This window comes from Ochotona princeps, chromosome 27 (genome assembly GCF_030435755.1).
Source record: "Ochotona princeps isolate mOchPri1 chromosome 27, mOchPri1.hap1, whole genome shotgun sequence".
In the NCBI taxonomy this organism is placed as follows: domain Eukaryota; kingdom Metazoa; phylum Chordata; class Mammalia; order Lagomorpha; family Ochotonidae; genus Ochotona; species Ochotona princeps.
Window position 1 is genome coordinate 22,772,969 of NC_080858.1, and position 23,056 is coordinate 22,796,024.

Consider the following 23,056-nt stretch of genomic DNA (forward strand, 5'->3'; position numbering starts at 1 on the left):
GAAGCCAGGAGCCAGGGGCCTCTTTCAGGTCTCCCACATGGGTACAGGGTCCCAAGCACTTGGGCCGTCCTCCACTGCCTTCCCAGGCCACAACAGCAGGGAGCTGGATAGGAAGCAGGGCTGTCAGGATTGGAATTGGAGCCCATATGAGATTCTGACACATGCAAGGTGAGTTTTTAACCACTTAGCTGTCATACTGGGCTCTGGTCATTGCTGGTCTTCTTTTTTTTTTTTTTTCAAGATTTATTTTATTTTTATTGGAAAGTCAGATATACTGAGAGGAAGAGAAATAGAGAGGAAGATCTTCCATCCATTGATTCACTCCCCAAGAAGCCGCTACAGCCGGAGCTGCACTAATACGAAGCCAGGAGCCAGGAGCTTCTTCTGGTTCGCTCATGTGGGTGCAGGGTCCCAAGGCTTTGGGCCGTTCTCAACTGCTTTCCCAGGCTACAAACAGGGAACTGGATGGGAAGTGGAGCTGCCGGGATTAAAACTGTCTCCCCTATGGGATCCTGGTGTGAGCAAGGCGAGGACTTTAGCCACTGTGCTACCATGCCGGGCCCCATTGTTTCTCTTTTATAATGTTTAGATGCTACTACATCAAGTTGTAATCCTTATTGATTTGGTTACATGCAGAATCCTTGAGGGAACCAGCACTGTGGCCTAGTCAGTTACGAATCCCTTAGGGATGCCAGTTCCAGTCCTTGCTAATGATCTTGAAAAGGCAGCGGAAAATTCATGCTCCAACGTGCACTGTACCCTTGCGGGAGACCCGGATGGAGTTTCAGATTCCAGGCTGTGACTTGGTTCACCCCTGGCCTTTGAGTCATCTGGGGTCTCTCTCTCTCTCTCTCTCTGCGCCTCTCTCCTTTTCTCTGTAACTGTCTCCTAAATGCCTCTTAGAATGCCTGTATTTCATACCAGAGTGCCTGGGATCTAGTCCTGGCTCTTGCCCATGTATGCCATGGGAGGCAGCGGATGATGCCCGTGCTTCACACACTGGAGTTCCGGCTCCTGCTTTGGGCCGGGCCCAACGCTGGCTCCTGTGGGCAGCTGGGCAATGAACCATCAGATGGAAGATCTTTGCTGTCTCTCCTCTCTCTCTTGGTCCCCTTTCAAAGAAATCAAATAATCTATTTTTTTAAATCTTGATTAAGCCAGATACAAAGATTGCGAAATGTCTTCTGCTTCCATTTTTCTGAAATATCAAGAATTGTCAATTCAGGAGAGCAGAAAACCTTTCAGACTGAAGCCACGTGGAGGGAGGGTGGAATGAGGCGATGGGTTATTTTTTAGGGTGAGGAAGAATTGTGGGAGTAGTGCCATGGTGTCTGTGCATATAATGAACACCACTGAACCGGATGCCTAAAAATGTTAGTTTCGTGGTATCTCAGTGCCACCTCGATTTTTTTTTCAATTCTGATTAACTCTGAGACTTCTAGGAACTGAATGGCCAGAAAAAGGCTGCAAAGGATGATGGGATGCTCTTCCTGCAGGTTCGCTGCCTGCCCTTGAAGTCCGTAGAGAAAGGGGGCAGAGGAGAGGAGCGGCCAGGGCATAGAAGAGAAAGAACAGAAACGAGAAGCGGAGGAAAGAACCTGAGCTCTCAGTGGGAAGTCCCAGAGGCCCAGGTCCAACAACAGGTGTCTGGGGAACAGAAGGCTACAGGTGTGTGTGCGACTCAAGGATGGTTCTCGCTGTCTCTTAACAAGAGGAAACATAAGGCATTTTCAATGTCACTTAAAGCACTGCTGGCATGCTGATCATTTTCTGGAAATGACAACAACAACAAAAAATCTATGTCACTGTAGGGAAAAAAGATATCGAAAGGGCCCAGCACGGTAGCCTAGCGGCTAAAGTCCTCACCTTGCATGCGCTAGGGGTGCCAGCTCTAATCCCGGTGGCTCCACTTCCCATCCAGCTCCCTGCTTGTGGCCTGGGAAAGCAGTTGAGGATGGCCCAAAGGTTTGGGACCTGCACCTGCATGGGAGACCTGGAAGAGACTGCTGGCTTCGGATTGGCGCAGCACCAGCCCATTGCAGTCACTTGGGGAGTGAACCATCGGGTGGAAGATCTTCCTCTCTGTCTCTCCTCCTCTCTATATATTTGACTTTCCAATAAAAAAATAAATAAATCTTTTTAAAAAATCCATTCCCTAGAGGATTACATAGTGGCCGCGAAGGTTAAGCAGCCGCCTGGGACACCAGCATCCCATAGTAGCTTCAGTTTGAGTATGAGCCATTGCAGGTGTAATACAGCTCCCTGCACTAGCAAAGCAGCAGCAGATGACCTAAGTACCGGAGCCCTGCACCCACATGGGAGATCTGGATGGACTTCTTGGCCTTCCTGCTTGTAATGTTGCCTTTCAAATAAATAAATAAACGTGTTTTAAAAAAGAAAGATTCATTGCATAAAAATTTGTTTCGGAGCTGGCCATGTGGTGTGGCGAGTTCAGTTCCCACCTGTGACGCTGAGAGCTCGTGTAAGAGAAGGAGAGCCACGCCGCCGGGCCCAAAATTAAATTAAATTTTTAAAAAAGATTGATCTATTTTTAGTTGAAAGGCAGATTTATAAAGAGAAGGAATGACAAAGATCCTCTGTCTGTTGGTTTATCCCCCGAGTGGCCGCAATGGCCAGAACTGAGCCGATCTGAACCTAGGAGCTTCCTCCGGGTCTCCCACGTGGGTGCAGGGTTGCAGAGCCTTGGGCCGTCCTCTACTGCTTTCCCAGGCCACACGCAGGGAGCAGGATGGGAAGCAGAACAGCCAGGACATGAACCAGCGCTCGTGTGGGATTCCAGTGTGTGCAAAGTACAAATTTAGCTATTGAGCCTTTGCATCAAGCCCAAAAATAAATCTCAAAAAACTCACTCCATTGATTGTATTTACTACGTATTCCCATTTTATTTGAAAGGCGGAGAGAGAAAAACTTATGAAGATCTTCCATTCTCTGTCTACAACAGCCAGAGTTGTGCCAGGCTAAAGCTGGAGGCTGGAAATCAGTTCAGGCCTCCCACCCGGACGGCAGGGACCCAGGCGCGCCTCCCACCCGGACGGCAGGAACCCAGGCGCGCCTCCCACCCGGACGGCAGGAACCCAGGCGCGCCTCCTTCATCACCTCGTATTTCCCAGGATACCGCTTAGCAAGAAGCTGGAACTAGAAGCAAAACCGAGACTCAAGCCCAGGCACATCAGCACAGGACACAGGCATCCCGAGGGACAGCTTACACCCAAACAGCTCCATCAGCCTGTTCATTTCTATGTAATTGACATCTCTCCATGCCAGTTTAGAGTGGGCACTTCCCAGTTAGTGATCTTAGGCAAATTATGCCTCAACTGTCATCTGGTGGCAAGGTACCCTCCTTATGGGCGGCTCTGAGAATTAACAGATTATGTGTCCAGAAGGCTTTACATTTGTAAGACTACGAAACAGATAACAAGATTATATGGCTTTTTGTCTTCTTAACCCTGATAAGTTTCTCCCAAGTTGTTCTTGAGTAGACTAGGCTACAGCACCAGACAGACCATATGAGAGCTGCAGTTGGGAGTGGGCCAGGCTATAGCACCTGTTGATGAATGCCGAGACTGGAGGCAAGCCATCTCAGACTGGGCCACAGCACCTGCTGGCCTGCACAAGATCTGGGGCTGGGAGCAAGCTAGGCTGGGCTAGGCTGCCATACTGGTACCCCAAGAACCAGAATGGGTGTGGGCCAGCTGGGTTAGGGCACAGTACCACCTGGCAGGTGCCAGGACTGGGTGCAGATCATGTCAGGTTGAACCACAGTACACCCTAACAGGTGCAAAATGCAGAGGTAGGAGCATGCCTAGCAGTAGGACTGTGGGCACTCTCCTCCTGGGCTGTAGCTACTACTTGTGAGCACAAGACTGGGTCTAGGGGTGGTCAGGCTGAGCTAAGTTTCTGCACCCCTGGGTGTTCATGAGGGCCATGAGATGCCAGCTGGACTGGACTTGGGTACAGAAGAGGCTGGCATGGGCAAAAACTGGGGTTGTGGGGGCCTGGTGGAGGGGTTATTGGGAATCACTGCATGAGGACTGGGTCTGTGGCAGGCTGGCTGGGCTGGACCACAGCACCCATCAGTTCATGTGAAATATGGAACTGGGTCGGAACTGTCTAGGCAGCTGCATCCTTCAGTATGTGCATTGGTTGGTGAAGGTGATAGACCGCACTTGACCCTGTGCTGGCTGGCTCTCGTAAGAGTCAAATCTGAGGTCACCCAGGTGAGGTTTCTTGGGGAACTCCCCGACTTGACCACTGGACTTGAACCCTGGCCACAGGGATTTGAGTGTATGCTTCAGGACTGAGACTTCTCGGTTGCTGATGCCTATGCGATGGACAGTGTGTCCAGCTGCACATGACAGCCAGACCAGCAGGGGACTCAACTGCCTCCTCAAGATGAAAGCAGAGCAGGTTGGACAATTCTCCTGGCTAAGGTTTGCAGCATGTTCCTGGGCCAGTGGATGCACTGAGGTGGACTTGGTCAATCAATAAGCCTTGCAAAGATCTCCTCAACCCTGGAGCAATGAAACCAGCATTTTCACAGAACTATCAAAAACACTCTTTCCCACAACAGGGTCTCCAGGACGTCATCAAATGACTGTCCCCCATCCCTGGGTGCTGGTGTAGCTGACAGCAAGGCGCCGCCCTCAGCTCTTCCTCCTCTGTGGACATAGGAGAAAAAATAAAACTGAAACATTTGTCTCACCCACCTGCCTCCATGCCTGACCCTCTGAACCTTATGGAAGCGTGGGCATAAATCCCTCTCAACTATGCAAACAATATCTAAAATATTATAAAATTATTTTTTAAATAAGTAAATATGAATTATTGCATTATGTCAGATCTTTGTGTTCCCATATCTGGCAACTGGTGCCAACATAGAAGGGCAAGGTTGTTGGACTGTCTCAGGTTACAGGTTCCCTCCCAACATCCGAAATTTTAACTAATCAAGGTATTGCCATTCATGATTTTAAATGAACATGTTGAGGGAATTCTTATGTTAATGTTAATATTATGCCTTTGATAAACTTGCAGCCATATATGTTATTACCTTTTCTGCGAAATCTCATTCATTTTTTAAAATTTATGTATTGGACAGTCAGAGTCACAAAGAAAGAGAGGAGAGGTGGGGGATTCCATTCACTGATTGATTCTCCAGATAGTCACACGGCCAACGCTGGGCCAGGCCCCGCCGGGCTGAGACCAGGACTCAGGAGCTTCTTCTGGGTCATCCCCATGGACGCGAGGCTCCAAGCACTTGGACCATGCACTGCTGCTTTCCCAGGCCACAAGCAGGAGGCTGGATCGAAAGTGGAGCAGCTGAGACTTGATCTGACACCCGGCACTGTGGGCAGCTCCTCAACCCACTACATCACGATGTTAGCTCCTGTCTCATTCATTTTTAAGAGAAGGATATTTGCATATAATTTTATTCAAATGAGGGAAATGTTTACCATGCAGTTTTCATTACCTTCCATTGTAACTCCAGATGTTTGGCAATTTGGGACAGAATAACATAGTCAGGAAATAGTATACAACGTTGTTTGTGATGTGTTACTATCCACCAATTTCTTCAATATAATTCAGATTATTTTCCATGGAGAAATTTTTCTCATACTTTTTGGTGCTATGTGTTAGACTGACACTTGGCAATGCTGACAACCAAATGAATATTGGTTGGAGTCCCAGCTGCTCTGCTTCCAATCTAGCTCCCTGCTAATGTACCTGGCAGAACAACACAAGATGGCCCAAGCATTTGGGCCCCTGGCACCCATGTGGGAAACCAGAATGGAGTTTCAGACTCCCGGATTTGGCCTGGCCCAGCATCAATGATAGTGGCCATTGGGGAATGAGAGGTCTTCTGGGGGCTCCCTCACTCTCTGTGAGTGTCAGCACTGTGACAGGCTAAGTGTTTGCCTGTGGCACCAACATTCTATTGGTCACCAGCTCAAGTCCTAGCAGTTCCGCCTACAGCTAATGGCCTGGGAAGGCAGCAGGAAAGAGCCCAAGTTCTTTGGTTTCTGAACTTACGTGGAAAACCTTGGTAAGAAGAGCCTAGCTCCTGCTTTCAGACCCGTCCAGATCCTGCCCTTGCAGCCATTTGGGAAATGAGACGGTGGAGGAAAACTCTCTCTCTCTTTTTGTCTCTTCTTATTCTCTGTAACTCCGCCATTCGAATAAAAATACATCTTTTATAAAAAACATTAAAAATTGGGACCTCGCACAATAGCTTAGTGGCTAAATTCTCCCCTTTCATGCTCCGGGATTCCATATGGGTGCCAGTTTGTATCCTGACTGCTCTACTTCCCATCCAGCTCCCTGTGTGGGGCCTGGGAAAGCACTGGAGGATGGCCCAAAGCCTTGGGACCCTGCACCCACATGGGAGACCCAGAAGAGGCTCCTGGCTCCTGGCTTCGGATTGGCTCAGCTCTGGCCATTGTGGCCAGTTTTGGAGTGAACCATTGGACAGAAGATCTTCCTCTCTGCCTCTTCTTCTTTCTGTATATCTGACTTTACAAAACAAAGAAATAAATCTTTTTTTAAAAAATTAAAAATTGATAAATCTCCCACATCCTTCATTTATTACTTTTCAGGGATAAGGAAGAAGGTGAACCTCACACAAATTTATGAGATCTTCTTGAACAAACTCTCTGCACATTATTACATGGATTTAATAATATATTCCCCAAAGCTGCACAGCACGGATGCAAGTTCAGATAAACACACAGAAGAAATAAAAAAGGAGAGAAGAAAGGACAGAGAAAACGAAGTGCAGGCCCAAGGCTGAGGAAAAAACTAGAACTTCACTCAACCTGATTAGACCAATTGAAAAACAACACAAAACCACTCTCGGTTATTAAAAAACAAGGTGAAGGTTTGAGGTAGAACGGGGCTGCATCTGCGAACAGGAAGCACTGGGCTCCTCACCAGCTATTTATATAAACATCTGCTTTTTCCGTCTTGGGTTCTGCCCAGAAGTCTCCGTCTGACTGCTGCTTCTGGCTCTGCTTGACTGGTTTGCAAAGAGAAAAGAAAGGAAGAAAGAAAGAAAACAAGCGTGGCCACCTGTTGCTCTCCGCAAGACCACAGAGGACTCAACTTTCCCTGCCTGCTGGGTGAGGATGCTAGAGACGCCAGGACCTCAGGGTTTCATCAGGCAAGGCCTCCCAAGGCTGCTCCTGCAAACCTCTCAGGACTTTCTCGATCCCCTTTGGGTTCCAAATTCGAGAAGCCTCCTCAGCAAGCTGCTGGGCTCTGCTGGTCTTGTGTGACTCTGTCTCTGGCAGCCTCATTACCCACCTGTCTGATGATTTTCTGCTGTTACTCAAATTGTTTTTAAGATCTATTTTTTTTTTTTTAAGTGGAAAGGCAGGTTTACATAGAGCTGGAGAGACAGAGAGAAAGACTCTCCATCTGCTGGTTCATTCCCCAAAATGGCCAAAGCCTTGGGCCCGGCACCCGCGTGGGAGACCTGAAGGGAGTTCCTGGCTCCTGGCTTCAGATCAGCTCCTCTGCGGCCATTGCAACCACTTGGGGAGTGAATCATCGGACAGATCTTCCTCTCTGTCTCTCCTCTGTATATCTGACTTTGCAATAAAAATAAATAAATCTTTAAAAACAAAAAAGGAAGCAAATTAGAAATGTTGAGCTACATAGTAAGAAGAGTTGGAAAGTATGTAAAATGCTTTTTTTGTGTAAAAAAAAGTTATTTATTTGAAATAAAGAGAATGAATGTCCCATTTGCTAATGGCCATCACATCCAGGGCTGGGCCAAGCTACAGCCGGAAGCCAGCAGCTCAGACTGGGCCTCCCGTGAGCGGGGAGGTACCCAAGTACTCAAGCAGGACATGCTGTCCCTCAGGATGTTCTTTCGCTGGAACTGGGAACAGAGATGAAGCTCCAGCCCAGGTACCCCAACATGGGATCTTATCATCCCACATAGTATGTAAAAAACTAGGCTTGGATACCCACTCTGAGAACACTTTGGAGTGGAAAATGTTTTTTTTTTTTTAAAGATTTATTTTTATTACAAAGTCAGATATACAGAGAGAAGGAGAGACAGAGAGGAAGATCTTCCGTCTAATGATTCACTCCCCAAATGAGCTGCAACGGGCCGGTGCACGCCGATCCAGTGCCAGGAACCTGGAGCCTCTTCCGGGTCTCCCACACGGGTGCAGGGTCTGAAACCTTTGGGCCGTCTTCGACTGCTTTCCCAGGCCACAAGCAGGGAGCTGAATGGAAAGTGGAGCAGCCGGGATTAGAACCAGCACCCATATGGGATCCCGGGGCATTCAAGGCGAGGACTTGAGCCGCTAGGCCACGCCGCCGGGCCCTGGAACGGAAAATGTTGAAACAGAAATTTGGGAGAGGATCTATACCACAGCAGATTAGAATTGGGGTCCCAGCATCCCATATTAGAGTGTCTGGGATCAAGTTTCAATTTCATTTCTTTTTAGATTTATTTATTTATTATTGGAAAGGCAGATTTACAAAAAGGAGAGACAGAAAAATGTCCCATTCATTTGCTGGTTTATTCTCCAAATGTGTGTGATGGTAGAGCTAAGCTAGTCCAAAGCCAGGAATCAGGAACTTCTCCCAGTTCTCCCATGTGGATGCGCAGGGTCCCAAAGCTTTAGAGCATCCTCCGCTGCTTTTATAGGTCATGAGCAGGAAGCCGGATGGAAAGTGGAGCAGCTGGGACACAGATCAGCACCCACATGGAATGCTGGGGCTTGCAATGGTAGGATTAACTAATTGAGTCATTGTGCCAGCTCCTTCAACTCCATTTCTGATTTAGCTTCCTGCTGACGTATGTTCTGAGAGACAGTAAATGATGGTTCAAGTACTTGGGACCATGCCATCTTTGTGAGAGACCTGGGTAGAATTCTGGGCGCTTGGTTTTGGTCTGGCCAAGCCCTTGTTGTTGCAGGCATTTGGGGCATGAACCAGCAGATGGAAATTCTGTTCATCTCTATCGTTCTTCTGGATGGATACACATAAAAAAGACAGAAATTTGATCATTCAAAAGAGAAGTGAGAATCATGTGAAAGTTCACCAAGACTGTTGGACCTGAAACAGGCAGAAACGGAGAAGGGAACCACAAGTGAAGGAGGGTAAATAAACCCGGAGTGTGGGAAGAGCAGCGACGGCGCTGAGAAGAGCAGAGGAGAAAAAATGTGACCAACACTGGTACTCAATTTTCAACACTGGTACAAGTTAAGAACTTCCTTGTAAACACATAAAAGAGCAAAAGAATTTCCTGGATGGAAACCATTTTATTTAGAAAAGGAAGTTGGAAATTTTTATTTTGAAATATTTGATTTCCAATCTATACACTCGTGGGATTCAGTGTGTTGCCTGTTTGCAATGACACACCACGTTTCACGTGCAGTAGGAAGGTCAGGTTCATGACTGTTATGAACTGAAATTCTGTGCCTATGAGGTTTCTCTACAGTGGTTACAATATACATTGAGTACGTCTATGCATGAGTACATATAATTCTAGAAACGGCAGGGAGTGCTGATGACTTCCTCTCAGGCTTTTTGTAGCCTGTCTCTTTAATCAGTTGTGTAAATCCTATGAAACTGACTTGTTACTTGATAGTAGGGATTCAACACATATTTAGTTAGTTTGCTCAGCAAGATGGAATAGATCCCATTCCTACTCTTAGCCGTGTCTTGTCCCTTAACTCCGACTGAATTCCCTTGATATTTTTTGGGAAGTTATCAAGTTATGCTGAGGAAAGGGTTGTAATTTGTCACTATGCTAGGATTTTGTCCCATTGCATTGTGGACTGCGTTCTCACCTAGTCTGTGTGAATTAGACTGCAATTAAGCATCAAGAAATATGACTAATGCATTTAAATCCAGAGAATCTTAGAATTAAAGACAAACATAAATGTAAACTTTTCATTTCATTCAGATGAGACAAGTTAGGCCAGCACCTAATGAGGAGACGTGACACTTCCAGAGCTGCCAGGTTCCCCCAGGAACCAGGACATCGGAATATGCCATTTTCTCCCACTATTAGGTAAACTTTCTATCTGCCTGTTAAAATTTAGGTCCCAAATGAGGATATTCCAGAAACTACTTGCACAAATATCTCTATTTGCATCCTTGGTAAGTGGTCAAAATGAGCAAATTGGAGTAATTCAAGGACATGCTGACCAAGGGTGTGGTTTCACAGTGGTCTGATTTGGTTTTGGACATGGGTTACCCTAGTCCATTCATCCTGCAGAATCCTTGGGGGATTCCTTCCAAGACCTACCTCTCACACCGAAAGGTTCAAATCTCAAAGAAGACGGTGTAACGTTTGCATATCTACCCCCCACATCCTCTTGTATGTTTAAATCATCTCCAGCTTACTTTTGATGATACCTAAAATAAGTGCTGTATTAGTAACTTTTGATTGTGTTGACAGGAAACAAAAAGCGCATCCATCTTTGGTACAGATGCATTTTTTTTTTCCAAATATTTTGAGTTCAGAACTAGTTGAATCTGTGGATGTGGAACTCCTGGGTTTGCAGTGCCAATTACACTGCCATAAACTTGTAAGAAAACAGGAGATAACTTACCTGCCCTACTTCCTCACTGGACAACTTCTGAAAAAATTGAATTGGGTTACTGTGAGTCCAGGTTCTCTACCCAGAGTAGCCCTCGTTCTCTTTAGCCCTCGCCTCTGTACTCAGCAGAGAGATTTTGGCTGTGTTGAAAAACTGCAAAAGCTACAGTTCCCTTTCCCAGGCAACTCTCAGACACTCTGATAACTTTGTAAAGAATAAAGAGAAATATATACGTGATGGGGGAGCTAATTTAGAAAAACCTTCCAAGAAAAATAAGGTCTGTGGTCAGCCAGAATAAACAGGGATAGATATCTTAAGCTCTGTCTTTACCACATCCAACTGTAGAGACCACTAAAGTCTAGTCTCTTCTGAAATTGTGTGTAGAGTGTTTGTATAGAAACCAGATGGTCATCATTAATCCACTATGCCCGCCATAAGGGGAAGCTGCAAAACCATTCAATGATACATGTTGTATTTTAAGTATTGAAAAAAATGAGATAAATGTTAGCTGTCCGGGTGAAAAATTAAGGAGTAGAGGCAAAAGCTGGACATTGGCTTAAGAAATACTAATGCGTATGAGTTAGCTGGTGATGGTTGGAGAGGAAGGCATTTCTGCTTCCTCTCACCCATGGATTCGTTCCTCTTCCTTGATGGTCACAGACCGCTGGGTCTCTGCAAATTCACATTGTCGCAGGGAGGAAGCCGGAAGTAGTTGGAGCGGCGGAGTCGCCGTGGGGGCAGACCAGCCATCTGACGGCAAAGCTCATCTAGAAGCAGAACACAACGGGAAGAGAGTGAGGAAACAGAGCCAGGGCCCTGAGGGAGAGGGGAGACTCCATCCTGAGACAGTGAAAAGGAGGAAGAGAAAAAGCTCTCTGTGCAAAGCTCAGCTTCCCCACCTCTCAGGGACTTATCACTTACTAGAAAGTTTCTTAACTGTTATGAACTTCATTATCCCCTTCTGTAAAATAAGCACTAAAATACCACCTAACCAGGGTATTTGTGAGTATTAAAATGAAATCATGTATGCAAAGTAGCTAGAACAGGTGGTCAGTAAATGGTAGCTTCCTATATGTACCTAGCTCCCAATTCTTCTAATCATGGATCTAGAAAAATGAAGTCCAGTCATTCAGTACATATTGAGGTGTTTACTACAGGCAAACAGCTAACTTTAGTAAGTCCCCTGGGTCATTTTGCAAGGGCCTAGAGTCCCAAATACTCATCCTAAATCTCAAGGTGTTTCCCTTGCAGGTGGCTTGCACAAAACAATGGGGACAAGTAGCAAGTTTCCTTCTGTGAAGTTGACTTCAGCTCTTACTCACGGGCTTGGTGCAGAGCAGGCTGCTGAGTCATAAAGGCCAGTGTCTGTGGTGTTGTCACCAACCACAGCCATCATCTGGGGCTGCCCAAGGGGAAGGTGAGAAGCATGGTTTCTTCCCACCACGCACAGGCTACAACCACACATTCTGGACCCTCGTAATAATTCTCATCACAACATTCTTCTACCTCTGAAATTCACAGTAAACATTGGAAATGGTTCCTAGGGTTGGTGACTGGTTTACAACATAGTTGATTTCTATCATTTTTATTATTATTATTATTAATTTTAAAGGCAGAAAGGCAGTAAGAGAGACACAGAGAGAAACATCATCCATCTGCTGGATTGCTCTCCAAATTCTTGCAACAGTTGATGCTGAGCCAGGCTGAAGCCAGGAGCCCAGAAATCCAAACATAGTCTCCCATATGGGCTGACAGGGACCCATCCACCTGAACTGTCACCTGAGCTTCCCAAGGCGTGCATTGGCAGGAAGCTGAAATCAGAAGCAGAGCTCCGAGGCACTCCAATGCGGGTCACAAGCATCCCAACCAACATCTTAACTGCTGCCCACCCCCCAACACCTGCCCCATTGTAACTGATTTCTGAATGTCTTGTTATTTTTTTTTTTTTTAATTCATAGGCCTTATCCAAACCTTACTGCCTCCAAATTAGTGCGTCTATGTGTGTGAGTGTCTCAGAGTTACTGGTATTCTGTTGTCTCTGATGGTGGACTTTTCCTTAGAACCCCTGGGGATGATCTTCAAGCTGCTTCATGGGTTGGGCATTGTGGAGCAGTGAGTTAATCCACAGCTTGGAAGACCCACATTCTGTATTGGAGTGCCAGTTCAAGTCACAGCTATTCCACTTCTGATCCAGCTCCCTGCTAAGGTACCTGGAAGCCACAGATGATGGCTCAAGTGCCTGAGTTCTGGCCACTCAGGTGAGAGACACAGCTCGTGGCTTCAGCCTGGCGCTGGCTAGTGCCACCATTTGGAGGTAAAACAGCAGATAAACATTCTCTTTTTCTCGCTTTCGGAGAGTGCACTTGTCAAGGCATCTAGGAATGCTTTACTTAGGACTGGACTTGTATAGCAAGAACACTACGTGGATTGTGTTTAGGATGCACTTGCAGGAGCTGGTGGAGGAGGAAGGCTCGAGCCTCTTCTAAAACCAGGCCTTGCGTACACGAGCATCACACCCGTACATATCTCTCTTCCACCCCCTTAAATTCGAACAAAATCCTGTTACAGAAGCAATGACCGTATATTTTCTTTAAACAGTGACCAAGGTCTATTTGGTTATGACACCAGGCAAAACCCACATTTCATATCAGAACGCCTGGGTTTGCTGCCTGCCTTGCCTCTTCCTTGTTTTCTTTCTTTCTTTCTTTCTTTCTTTTTTTTTTTTTTTTTTGAGTTTGTTTTTCAGGATACAGTTCCACAAGCTCAGGGATCCCCCCTTCCACCTTCTATGTATTTCTCTGATAAACCAGACATCCTCTTACCCTTCATGACCTCATGTTCCTTACAGACGAGACGGGAGCAGATCTCATTGTTGATGACGTACATACGCCGTAAGCTGCCACAGTCCCAATGTCACAGCCGAAAAAAAAAGAACGAGAAAAGCACCTTGAGAAGCAGGATTTGCCTAGGTGGAGGAGCCTCTTCAACTGGTGTTTCTCCAACCCTTCCCTTTATGCCTTATCCTTTATCTGTATGTCCTTAAGTATTTCAGATTCCTCAGTGGAATCCAAAGGATGGAACAGCACTAAGTACTCTCCTTAGCGACACTTTGCACTCCCCACCTAGAATCGAACTCGCTCTTCCATGATGTTCTACCTTCAGAGTTGGGTCTTTTTGCTGCAACCTCTTCTTAGGGAATAAATCAACACACCATGTTTCCCTCCTAGTCCACGTCTTACAGCCCTCGTTTCCACTTACCTGCTGGAGTCTATTGGCTTAGCACCTTTACACCGCAACCCGCAACCCTGTTCTAGCCAACACCTGCAGAGGTAGCTGAGAAGGTCATACTGAAAGCTGTTTCCCTGTGGGCTCTCGTGGACAGGCGTGAACACAGGAACCCTGGGAGCTCTGGGATCCCATACCTGGTGAAGCACAGCTGGTGAACGCACTGCTTGATCGGGCGATGCACAGAGTAGAGTCTGGTGCAAGCAAATTTCTCATCCCGGCACTCTGTCCAAGAAAACAGGGAAATGCGAAGAGGAGCAGTGTAAGCAGAGAATGATGAAACAGAGCACTGTAAACTGGAACACGTTCCTCTCTCTTCAAAAGCAGAGCAAGAGGAAGGCATTGACAAGGAAATTTGAGTGGTTTTGTACCTGCAAGCATAAGTAGATAAAATAATTTCTGAAGGCTCTTTTAGGGAAAAAAAATCTTCATAGCCTTATCCAGGTGGCAATGTGAAACATTAAGTGAATTTATGAAACTCCACACTAATCAATGAGGATTCTTAAGAAGATCATTGTTTCTTTAATATAGGATGCCAGCACCTCAAGCGGGAGCTTAACTCGTTGTACCACCGTGCTCAGCCGCATGTCACTGTTCCTCTGTTCAATCTGTTTTCAACCCTTGCTGCACCTCAGAATCGTCAGCATATTTTACATATACATGTTTATAGTGAGAACCAGAGAGAGAGAAAGAGCGATAAGACAGAGAGAGACCCCAAATCCTGGTTCACTCCTCAAATGCCCAGATTGACGAGCTGGAATCGGGCTGGGAGCAAAGCCAGGGGTCAGATACTGTGTCAGATGTCCCTGGGCGTCACAGAGACTCCGCCACCTGAGCAGGGCACCTGCTTCCATGACTTGCTGCCATGGTGGCTGGAAGCGGGACTCAGGAGTCAGAGCCAGGATTTGAACCCAAGTACTCTGATATGGGTACTCAAGTACCTTGATACTCTGATAGGAGAGGAGGTCAAGTTGTGGGAGAAAACAGAAGTAGGGGATTTACCACTAAGCTAAACATCTGCCCGGAGACACAATTTCAACCATGAAGTCCGTGGTAACGTGTGTCCCTGAAATCAAGTGCTCTGACTTGCGGAACACAGTCATCACTGAAGGAGGAAAGAAACTGTTTTAGGGAGGTAGTTGTTTGGGGCTCATTCAGCAGTTTTCTCATCTTGCAGACTATCAGTTTATTTAAATAAACAAACAAGAAAGAGGGGCCAGCTGGAAGAGGCTCCAGGATCTGCTATGCAATGCTGACATACCGTATCGGAGTGTTGGTTGGAGCCCTGGCTATGCTTCCAATTCAGCTCTCTGCTAACGCATCTAGGAATGCAGTGGAGACTGGATCAAGTACACCAGCCCTTTTCACTCATGTGGGAGACCCAGACGGAGTTCTGAGCTCCTGGCTTGGGCTTTGGCCAGCCCTAGCTGTTGCAGTCATTTAGGGAATGAGCTGATGAATGAAAGATTTCCCTGTCTCTCTCAACTAAGTTCATGGATTTTGAAAGCAGAAAAGAATAAGAGCTGGGCATTGTGATATGGCAGGTTAAACCTCATCTTGGGATTACACACATCCTCTGTCAGAGTTTAAATCTTCTAAAAAGAAAAAAAAAAAGGCCCGGTGTGATAGTCTAGTGGCTAAAGTCCTCGCCTTGCACACACTGGGATCCCATATGGTCGCCGGTTCTAATCCTGGCAGCCCCACTTCCCATCCAGCTCCCTGCTTGTGGCCTGAGAAAGCAGTTGAGGACTGCCTAAAGTCTTGGGACCCTGCACCACGTGGGAGACCCAGAAGAAGCTCCAGGCTTCTGGCTTCGGATCGACTCAGCTCCAGCCATTGTGGCTGCTTGGGGAGTGAGTCAACAGACAGAAGATCTTCCTCTCTTTGTCCTCCTCTCCAATAAAAATAAATCTTAAGAAAGAAAGAAAGAAAGACAGACATAAGGAAGAGACTAAAGAGCATCCAATATATTCGTTGAGAAGGAATTGGAAGTGAATTACACACTGCACCGGATGAAGGAATGAGGGAGAAATCCACAGGAAGAAAAAAAAAAACCTGAGGAAAGACACACAGAGATCATCATACCTGCGCTGGTATTTTTGTCAGCCGGTGAAGCTGGAAGGCAGAAAGTTTACTCAGTTAAAGTGAATTCTAGACGTCATTACCCCTGTATTCGTCATGTTACACAGGACTCCTGCCCTCTGGAGAGAGGGAAGAGAATACGTGAGTTCATCATTGTTCTAGTAGCTTCAAAATGGAGACTCGCATCGGCTCAGGTGGCACACATGATGGAAGATTCAGGCCCTGGAGTGAGCACTGGCTTCTCCTGTCTCTCTTAGAAGACTAGGAAGTTCATTGTGTCACAAGCATCTTCAATGTGGCTGATAAGTAAATGTATTAAGAGCACAAGGCAAAGAGCCATGGGACCAGAAAAGCTTCATTCTACAGCCAGGGAGAGAAAAGAGTGTCTGGTAGACCTGCCTGCTCATAAAAAGTTGTTCTCTTGGGCCCATTGTGGTAGCCTTGTAGCTAAACTCCTCCCCTTGCACACACAGGGATCTCATTTGGGAGACAGTTCTAATCCCAGAGGCCCCACTTCCCATCCAGCTCCCTGCTTGTGGCCTGAGAAAGCAGTTGAGGACAGCCCAAAGCCTTGGGACCCTGTGCCTGCGAGGGAGACCTGGAGGAGGCTCCTGGCTTTGGATTGGCTCAGCTCCAGCCGATGTGGTCGCTTGGGGAGTGAAGCAGCGGACTGAAGATCTCTCTGTCTCTCCTCTTCTCTGTGTATCTGACTTTGCAATAAAAATAAAATAAGTCTTTAAAAAAAGGTTGTTCTCTTTAGAATTAGTAACTCATCTTGGGTTCTTTGATAAACATTGGGTAAGAAACAGTGAAGAAAGCCATATCCACAGCCAAGGCCGACCCAGAGGCAAGCTATACACATGCCTACTTTGTAGACTGGGGAACTAATCGTGGAGTCACACAACTGCTGAGGGAATGAACTGGCTGGGGGAGTTACACAGGCAAACACCGCTAGGCGGATAACAGGGTTTATGACAGGTGATCTCATGGAGTCATGGTTTCAAGGCAAAACCACTGGGGACCTTAGAATGTGGCAAATGGAATTAAAGCAAAGAATTATTTTGGTGCCAAAAACATGGGAACCCATGCATGTTTTTTTTAATAATGTGATTTTTTTTCAAGGCCCCTTATATACATGCGATTTCAAATTTGCACCCAAGTATGGGCAGGCAGTTGGCACGGCAGTTAAGGTACCACTTGGAATGCCTGCAGCTGTATCAGAGTACCCCATACTTGGGTCCAGCTGTGCTTTCTGCAGCTTGCTGCTAATGCATACCCAAGGAGGTAGCAGGTGACAATTTATACCCTAAGGACATGGGTTTTTCTTGTTTGTTTGTTTTTGTTGTTTTGTTTTTTGAAAAGCAGAGTTAGACAGAGGTTTTCCTCCATGGCTAAGCCTGGGCCAGACCAACACCAGGGGCCAGGAGCTTCCCCCAGGTTTCCCACATGGGTGGCAGGGACTCAAGCCCTTGGGTCATCCTTTGCTGCTTTTCTCAGGCCTTTAGCAAGGAGCTGGATCAGAAGTGGGGCAACTGGGACGCTAACCAGTGCCCAAATGGGATGCTGGCATTGCCAGTGGTTACTCTATGCCACTAGGCCAGCCGCATGGTTCCTGGCTTTGCCCTGGTCTAACATTGACCATTATGGGCATTTGGGGAGTAAGCCAGCAGATGGCAGATCTGTTTCTTGTTTCTATAACCTCTCAAATCAGTCAATCATTAATTTTTGCACCAAAATAAATTAATCTTTTAATTTCATCTTTCAAGGAATTTTAAAGTACTCTCCCATACACTAATATGTCTATATATCTATATATAGACATATATAGATAGATATATATATACCGTATGTCTAGCCTGGATTTTCCTCCTAAACTCCAGATCTAGAAATCCAACTGTCTTTCAATGGAGGTCCTTGTGGATTTCCCAAAGATCCTTCAAATTCAATCCTTCACTTCTTCAGTGAATAGTATCACTGTCTGCCCAATGGACACATCGAAGAATCTTGACATCACACCCAGTCTTCACTACCCCTACTTCAGTTCAGCCCGCCATTTCTAATGGGCACTGACTGGCTTTCCAAGTTCCAGGCTGCTCACAATCAAATTACTTCTCCACATGGTCTTGGGGGAGAGCAGGAGGGGCGCAGGGATGGGAAGCAGGTGTGGCCTTTTCAAGGCACAGATAATGATCAAAACCTTCCTTTTCACAAAGTCCTCTCTGGATGGTTTCCATTTGCATCCAAAGCCATTTGTCCAGATTTTTTTTTTAATCCTCAAAGTTGGTCCCTATTTTAATCGCTTGGTCCACTTGCATTTGTCTTTCAGGGAGTGTCATGCTATGCTTTCCATAGGAGCTGCTTGTAATCCCCAGCGCTGAACAAAAGCCAAGAACTCTTGATGCTTATCTTGATTGATGCATGTTATGGAACTAAACAAACTTATCTGTTTGTCTACCTTGTTTGTTGGACTCCCTCTCCAAGAAAAAAAAATCTTAAGGAGGTAAGTAAGTTTTAGGGATCAGCTTCGTGGTACAGCAAGTTTGCACCTGCCTGCAATCCCAGCACTCCGTATGAGTGCAGGTTCAAGTCCCGTTTGCTCTGCTTCTGCTCTGGGTACGTACTGATGGCATAGCAGAGTAAGATGACCTACATGCTTGGGTCCTGCCACCCACATGGGAGACCCAGCTGGAGTTCCTGGATTCTGGCTTCCAGTTTTCCCAGTGTAGGCCACTGCAGCTGGGGAGGGAACCGGCCAGTGGAAGATCTTTTACTGTCACTCTGCCTTTCAAAAGAAATAAATGCATCTTTAGAAAAATCAATCAATCAAATGAAGTTCTGCTCTAGAATCTGACTTCTGGCCTCTGGGAGGCAATGGCTCAAGGAATTGGGTCCCTGCTGTCCCTATAGGAGGTTTGGAAACAGACAACTTGAGCGCTGGGAAAAGCCTAAAATGGCCCTGGTGGCCTGGGTCCCAGATCTGAACTCACCCAGGTCATCTGTAGAAGGTTCGATATCAGCCAGAACTGAAAAGGCACAAAACAGCAGGTGTGAGGCAGGCTTTGAATTGCAAGGGGGGAAAGGCAGAGGAGGAAAAGGGAGAATGGAGGTACCAGGGCAAGACCAAGTCCATGGCCGGGTTGGTGTATTGTGTCTGAGGGTATAAGATGAATCCAAGGAATTGTCAATATACTTCCTTCCCCCCACCCCACCCCAGGAATATGAGTTCTATTGATATTGAACTAATTTTTAGAAGCTCTTATTATCCATGCCTTGTTTTAGCTAGAAATGCATTTTTCTCCCTCTCTTTTTGTCCCACTGTGCCTGAACACTCCCAGAGCCCTTCTCTCCATCATGTTTGTCAGGCCACTTTCGAAAGAACAGCAGGAAAACCCACCTGTTTCGTCTGTAGCAGGGTCATTCACCAGATCTGAAAAAGGTACATGACAGGGCATGAGCAGAGCAGAGAGGAGGTAACCAAGCAAGCATGAAGATGATCTAAGAGGAGACCGGCCAGGAAGCTGCAATGAGAGCACGTGGTGCTGGGATGACCAAAGACAGTGTCGGAGGAGACAACAGCACGGGGTGCGCTGACACGGACAGCGGCCAAGCAGGGGCCGTGGAACTCCTCGTGAACTCACAGCACCCAACGACCCGCTTCCAGGCTATCTATTACCTTGTCATCTTTTCAAAGAACAAAACGGGGTCACTTACTAGGGTCATCAGTGAAGGTTTCTAGAGTCACTTGAGTTGCATCATCATCATCTGAAAAAAAAAATCATAAAACTAAGTTATCAGCTCTCCCACCCGAGTATTCCCAATAAGGGCAACTGACCGTGCGGGCTTGTAATACCTCCGGGGGCTGGTGACTTTCAGGCAGGATTTTTTTTTTAAGATTTTTTATTTATTTTATTACAAAGTCAGATATACAGAGAGGAGGAGAGACAGAGAGGAAGATCTTCCGTCCAATGATTCACTCCCCAAGTGAGCCGCAACGGCCGGTGCTATGCCGATCCGAAGCCGGGAACCTGGAACCTCTTCCAGGTCTCCCACGCGGGTGCAGGGTCCCAATGCATTGTGCCATCCTAGACTGCTTTCCCAGGCCACAAGCAGGGAGCTGGGTGGGAAGTGGAGCTGCCGGGATTAGAACCTGCACCCATATGGGATCCTGGGGTGTTCAAGGCGAGGACTTTAGCCGTTAGGCCACGCCGCTGGGCCCCAGGCAGGATTTTTTAACATGCAAATTGTCTATTGCAAAGATGCTGTGATGTCCAGAGTTACAATTTTGATTCACTTGGATGTGAACTTGCTAATGTGCTTGCGTGTAGGAAGGGTCACAGAGGGCATGTTGGTTAGTAGAGAAGGCTTTGCATCTGGTTGTTAGAAAACAAAACAGAGTCCCGGCATGGTGGCCTAGCAGCTAAGGTCCTGGCCTTGAACGTGTCGGGATCCCATATGGGCACCAGTTCTAATCCCGGCAACTCCACTTCCCGTCCAGTTCCCTCCTACTTGTGGCCTGGGAAGGCAGTGGAGGACGGCCCAAAGCTTTGGGACCCTGCACCTACGTGGGAGACCTGGAGGAGGTTCCTGGCTCCTGGCTTCGGATCGGCGCAGCACCGGTCATTGCGGCTGTTTGGGGAGTGAATCATTGGATGGAAGATCTTCCTCTCTGTTTCTCCTCCTCTCTTATATCTGTCTTTCCAATAATAAATGAATAAATGAATAAATCTAAAGGAAGGAAGGAAGGAAGGAAGGAAGAAAGAGAAAGAAAGAAAGAAAGAAAGAAAGAAAGAAAGAAAGAAAGAAAGAAAGAAAGAAAGAAAGAAAGAAAGAAAGAAAGAAAGAAAGAAAGAAAGAAAGAAAGAAAGAAAGAAAAAGTGAGCTATACTGATTCCAGGAAACAGGAATTGATCAGGGTCTCGTGCCTGGGGGGGCAAGGGGCCCGCTGCTGTCTAAGGTATGAATAAGCTGGAAGCTGCGCTAAGAAGAGCAGCCAGGGCTGACACTAAGGAACCCTGAAGAGGGATGCGACATCCCAAGAGGCCTCTTGGCTGTGCCAAACACACATCCAGAATGGCCACCTTCTATGTGTGTGATAAGAACATCTACTTTTTTTTAAAGTATGCATTCATTTGAAAGGTAAAATTGCAAGTGGCTGCAGCAGCTGGAGTTGGGCTGATCTGGAGAAGCCAAAAGTTTCATCTGGGTTTCCCATGTGGATGGAGTCCAAGCTCTTGGGCCATCTTCTACTGCTTGCCCAGGAGCAGCTGGGTCTCGAACAAACACCCCTCTAGAATGCTGGCTCCACAGGCAGTGGATTTATGCTCTGTGACACAGCGCCTTTGTTAATAAACCTATTTTCTTAGCAAATAACGTTTCAATTTATATTTAGCAAATGGTTTATTTCCAGCTGTGCGGCAGCATGGCTTATCGTCATAATCTATTCTGCCCACTAGGGGTCAGCAAATCACAGGGTTTGCATTTTCCTCAGTACACTTCAGCTTTAAATTCCACTTTTAAGCATTATTATTTTTTTTAAAGATTTATTTTATTTTTATTACAAAGTCAGATATACTGAGAGGAGGAGAGATAGAGAGGAAGTGGAGCTGCCAGGATTAGAACCAGCGGCCATATGGGATCAAGGCGAGGACCTTAGCCACTAGGCCACGCTGCCAAGCCCTAAGCATTATTTTTTAAAGTGTGTTAGAGTTACTGTTAATCATAGGAGAGGTTATTCACAAATAAAGCATTTCCTTAAAGTTTCCCCTGCCCATTTTCTCTTTTTTGCAATAGTTTTTCCTTTTGCTTGCTTTGCCTTTATCTCTAAATTCCAAACAGACTTGACAAAAAGAACATCTTGAAACACTCAGGATAAGCCTTCTCCTTTCAGAGCACTTTTTCTAAATTTTAAAATTTATTTCTGCTTTAGGTTATCTGAAAAGCAGACAGAGGGAAAAGAGACAAAGACAGAAAGCTTCCATATGCTGGTTCACATTCCATGCCTGCAAGCAGCTGGGGCTGGGCCAGGCCAAAGCTAGGGGCCATCTGGGTCTCCCATTTGAATGGCAGGCCCTGGAGCCACCACCTGCTGCCTCCCGCTGTGCCCGGTAGCAGGAGGCTTGGAATTGGGTGCAGTGCTGAGGACCCCCGACACTGCTAGGGACCATGGACATTTTCAGCAGTGCCTGAACCATGGCATCGAAGGCCTGCCTGTCCCACGGCAACCTGCATTCAGAAGAATTCTAGCGGGTTCCCATCTCAAAACACACATCACTCACCTGAGTCGTCCGAGAGACTTGGAAGAGAGGAGTGGAGCTTCTCCCTAGGCAGGGGAAACTTTAAGAAAATCATATCGCTGCTCCCTGGTCTTAGCCTCAGTTCACCGCAGCCATGCGCCGGAACAGGAGTGAGGCTAAGGGAAGCCAGGGGAACCCGGAGGACTCCAAGCTGCCTCTGTGAGCCTGCAGGACTGGCTCCTGGGCCCGGCATGATGGCTTAGAGGCTAAAACCCTGCCTTGCAAGTGCTGGGATTCCATGTGGGTGACAGTTCATGTCCCAGCTACTTCACTTCTCATCCAGCTCCCTGCTTGTATAAACTGCCTGGGAAAGCAGTTGAGGATGGTCCAAAGCCTTGGGACCCTGTACTCACATGCGAGACCCAGAAGAAACTTCCAGCTCCTGGCTCCTGGCTTCAGATCAGCTCAACTCCTGTCATTGCAGACACTTGGGGAGTGCACCATAGATGGAAAATCTTTTTCTCTGTCTCTCCTTCTCTCTGTAAATCTGCCTTTGTAATAAATAAATTTTCAGGACTGGTTACTGCTTTTCTGTATGGATCTCAGTGGAACGTATACGTGCTTCATCACAGACTTGGGAATTTCTCTAAATAAGGTTTAGGACATTTCTGTCGTCACTTGCAATGTTTCAGCTAGAAGAGCAGCAAACAGAACTGCGGGTCTTTAAACAGATTAGAGAAACCACTTGCCAAGGCTGAGATCTGAGCCAGGTGTGTGGGCACAGGGATTCGGGTGGTTTCAAGGTCTATGGATCGCCTCTACCATGGCCATGGGCATGCAGTAACACACTGTGACCCGTCAATGTGTATGTGAAGC

The 23,056-nt window shown here is 46.7% G+C and overlaps 1 protein-coding gene and 1 long non-coding RNA gene across 2 annotated transcripts; both read right to left on the reverse strand.

Annotated features, from left to right (window-relative positions):
* Positions 1-11,047: 11,047 nt before the first annotated feature.
* On the reverse strand, positions 11,048-14,165 carry MFAP5 (microfibril associated protein 5). Its single transcript, XM_012930139.2, has 3 exons — positions 14,003-14,165; positions 13,403-13,476; positions 11,048-11,347 (listed from the first exon to the last, which is right to left on the reverse strand). The coding sequence occupies exons 2-3, from the start codon at positions 13,464-13,466 to the stop codon at positions 11,235-11,237; spliced, it is 177 nt and encodes a 58-aa protein (XP_012785593.2). The 5' UTR covers positions 13,467-13,476; positions 14,003-14,165; the 3' UTR covers positions 11,048-11,234.
* A 1,800-nt stretch (positions 14,166-15,965) lies between these two features.
* On the reverse strand, positions 15,966-19,711 carry LOC131478143 (uncharacterized). Its single transcript, XR_009244332.1, has 3 exons — positions 19,659-19,711; positions 19,342-19,374; positions 15,966-15,980 (listed from the first exon to the last, which is right to left on the reverse strand). It is a non-coding gene; the product is annotated as an uncharacterized LOC131478143 (long non-coding RNA).
* Between the last annotated feature and the right edge of the window lie 3,345 nt (positions 19,712-23,056).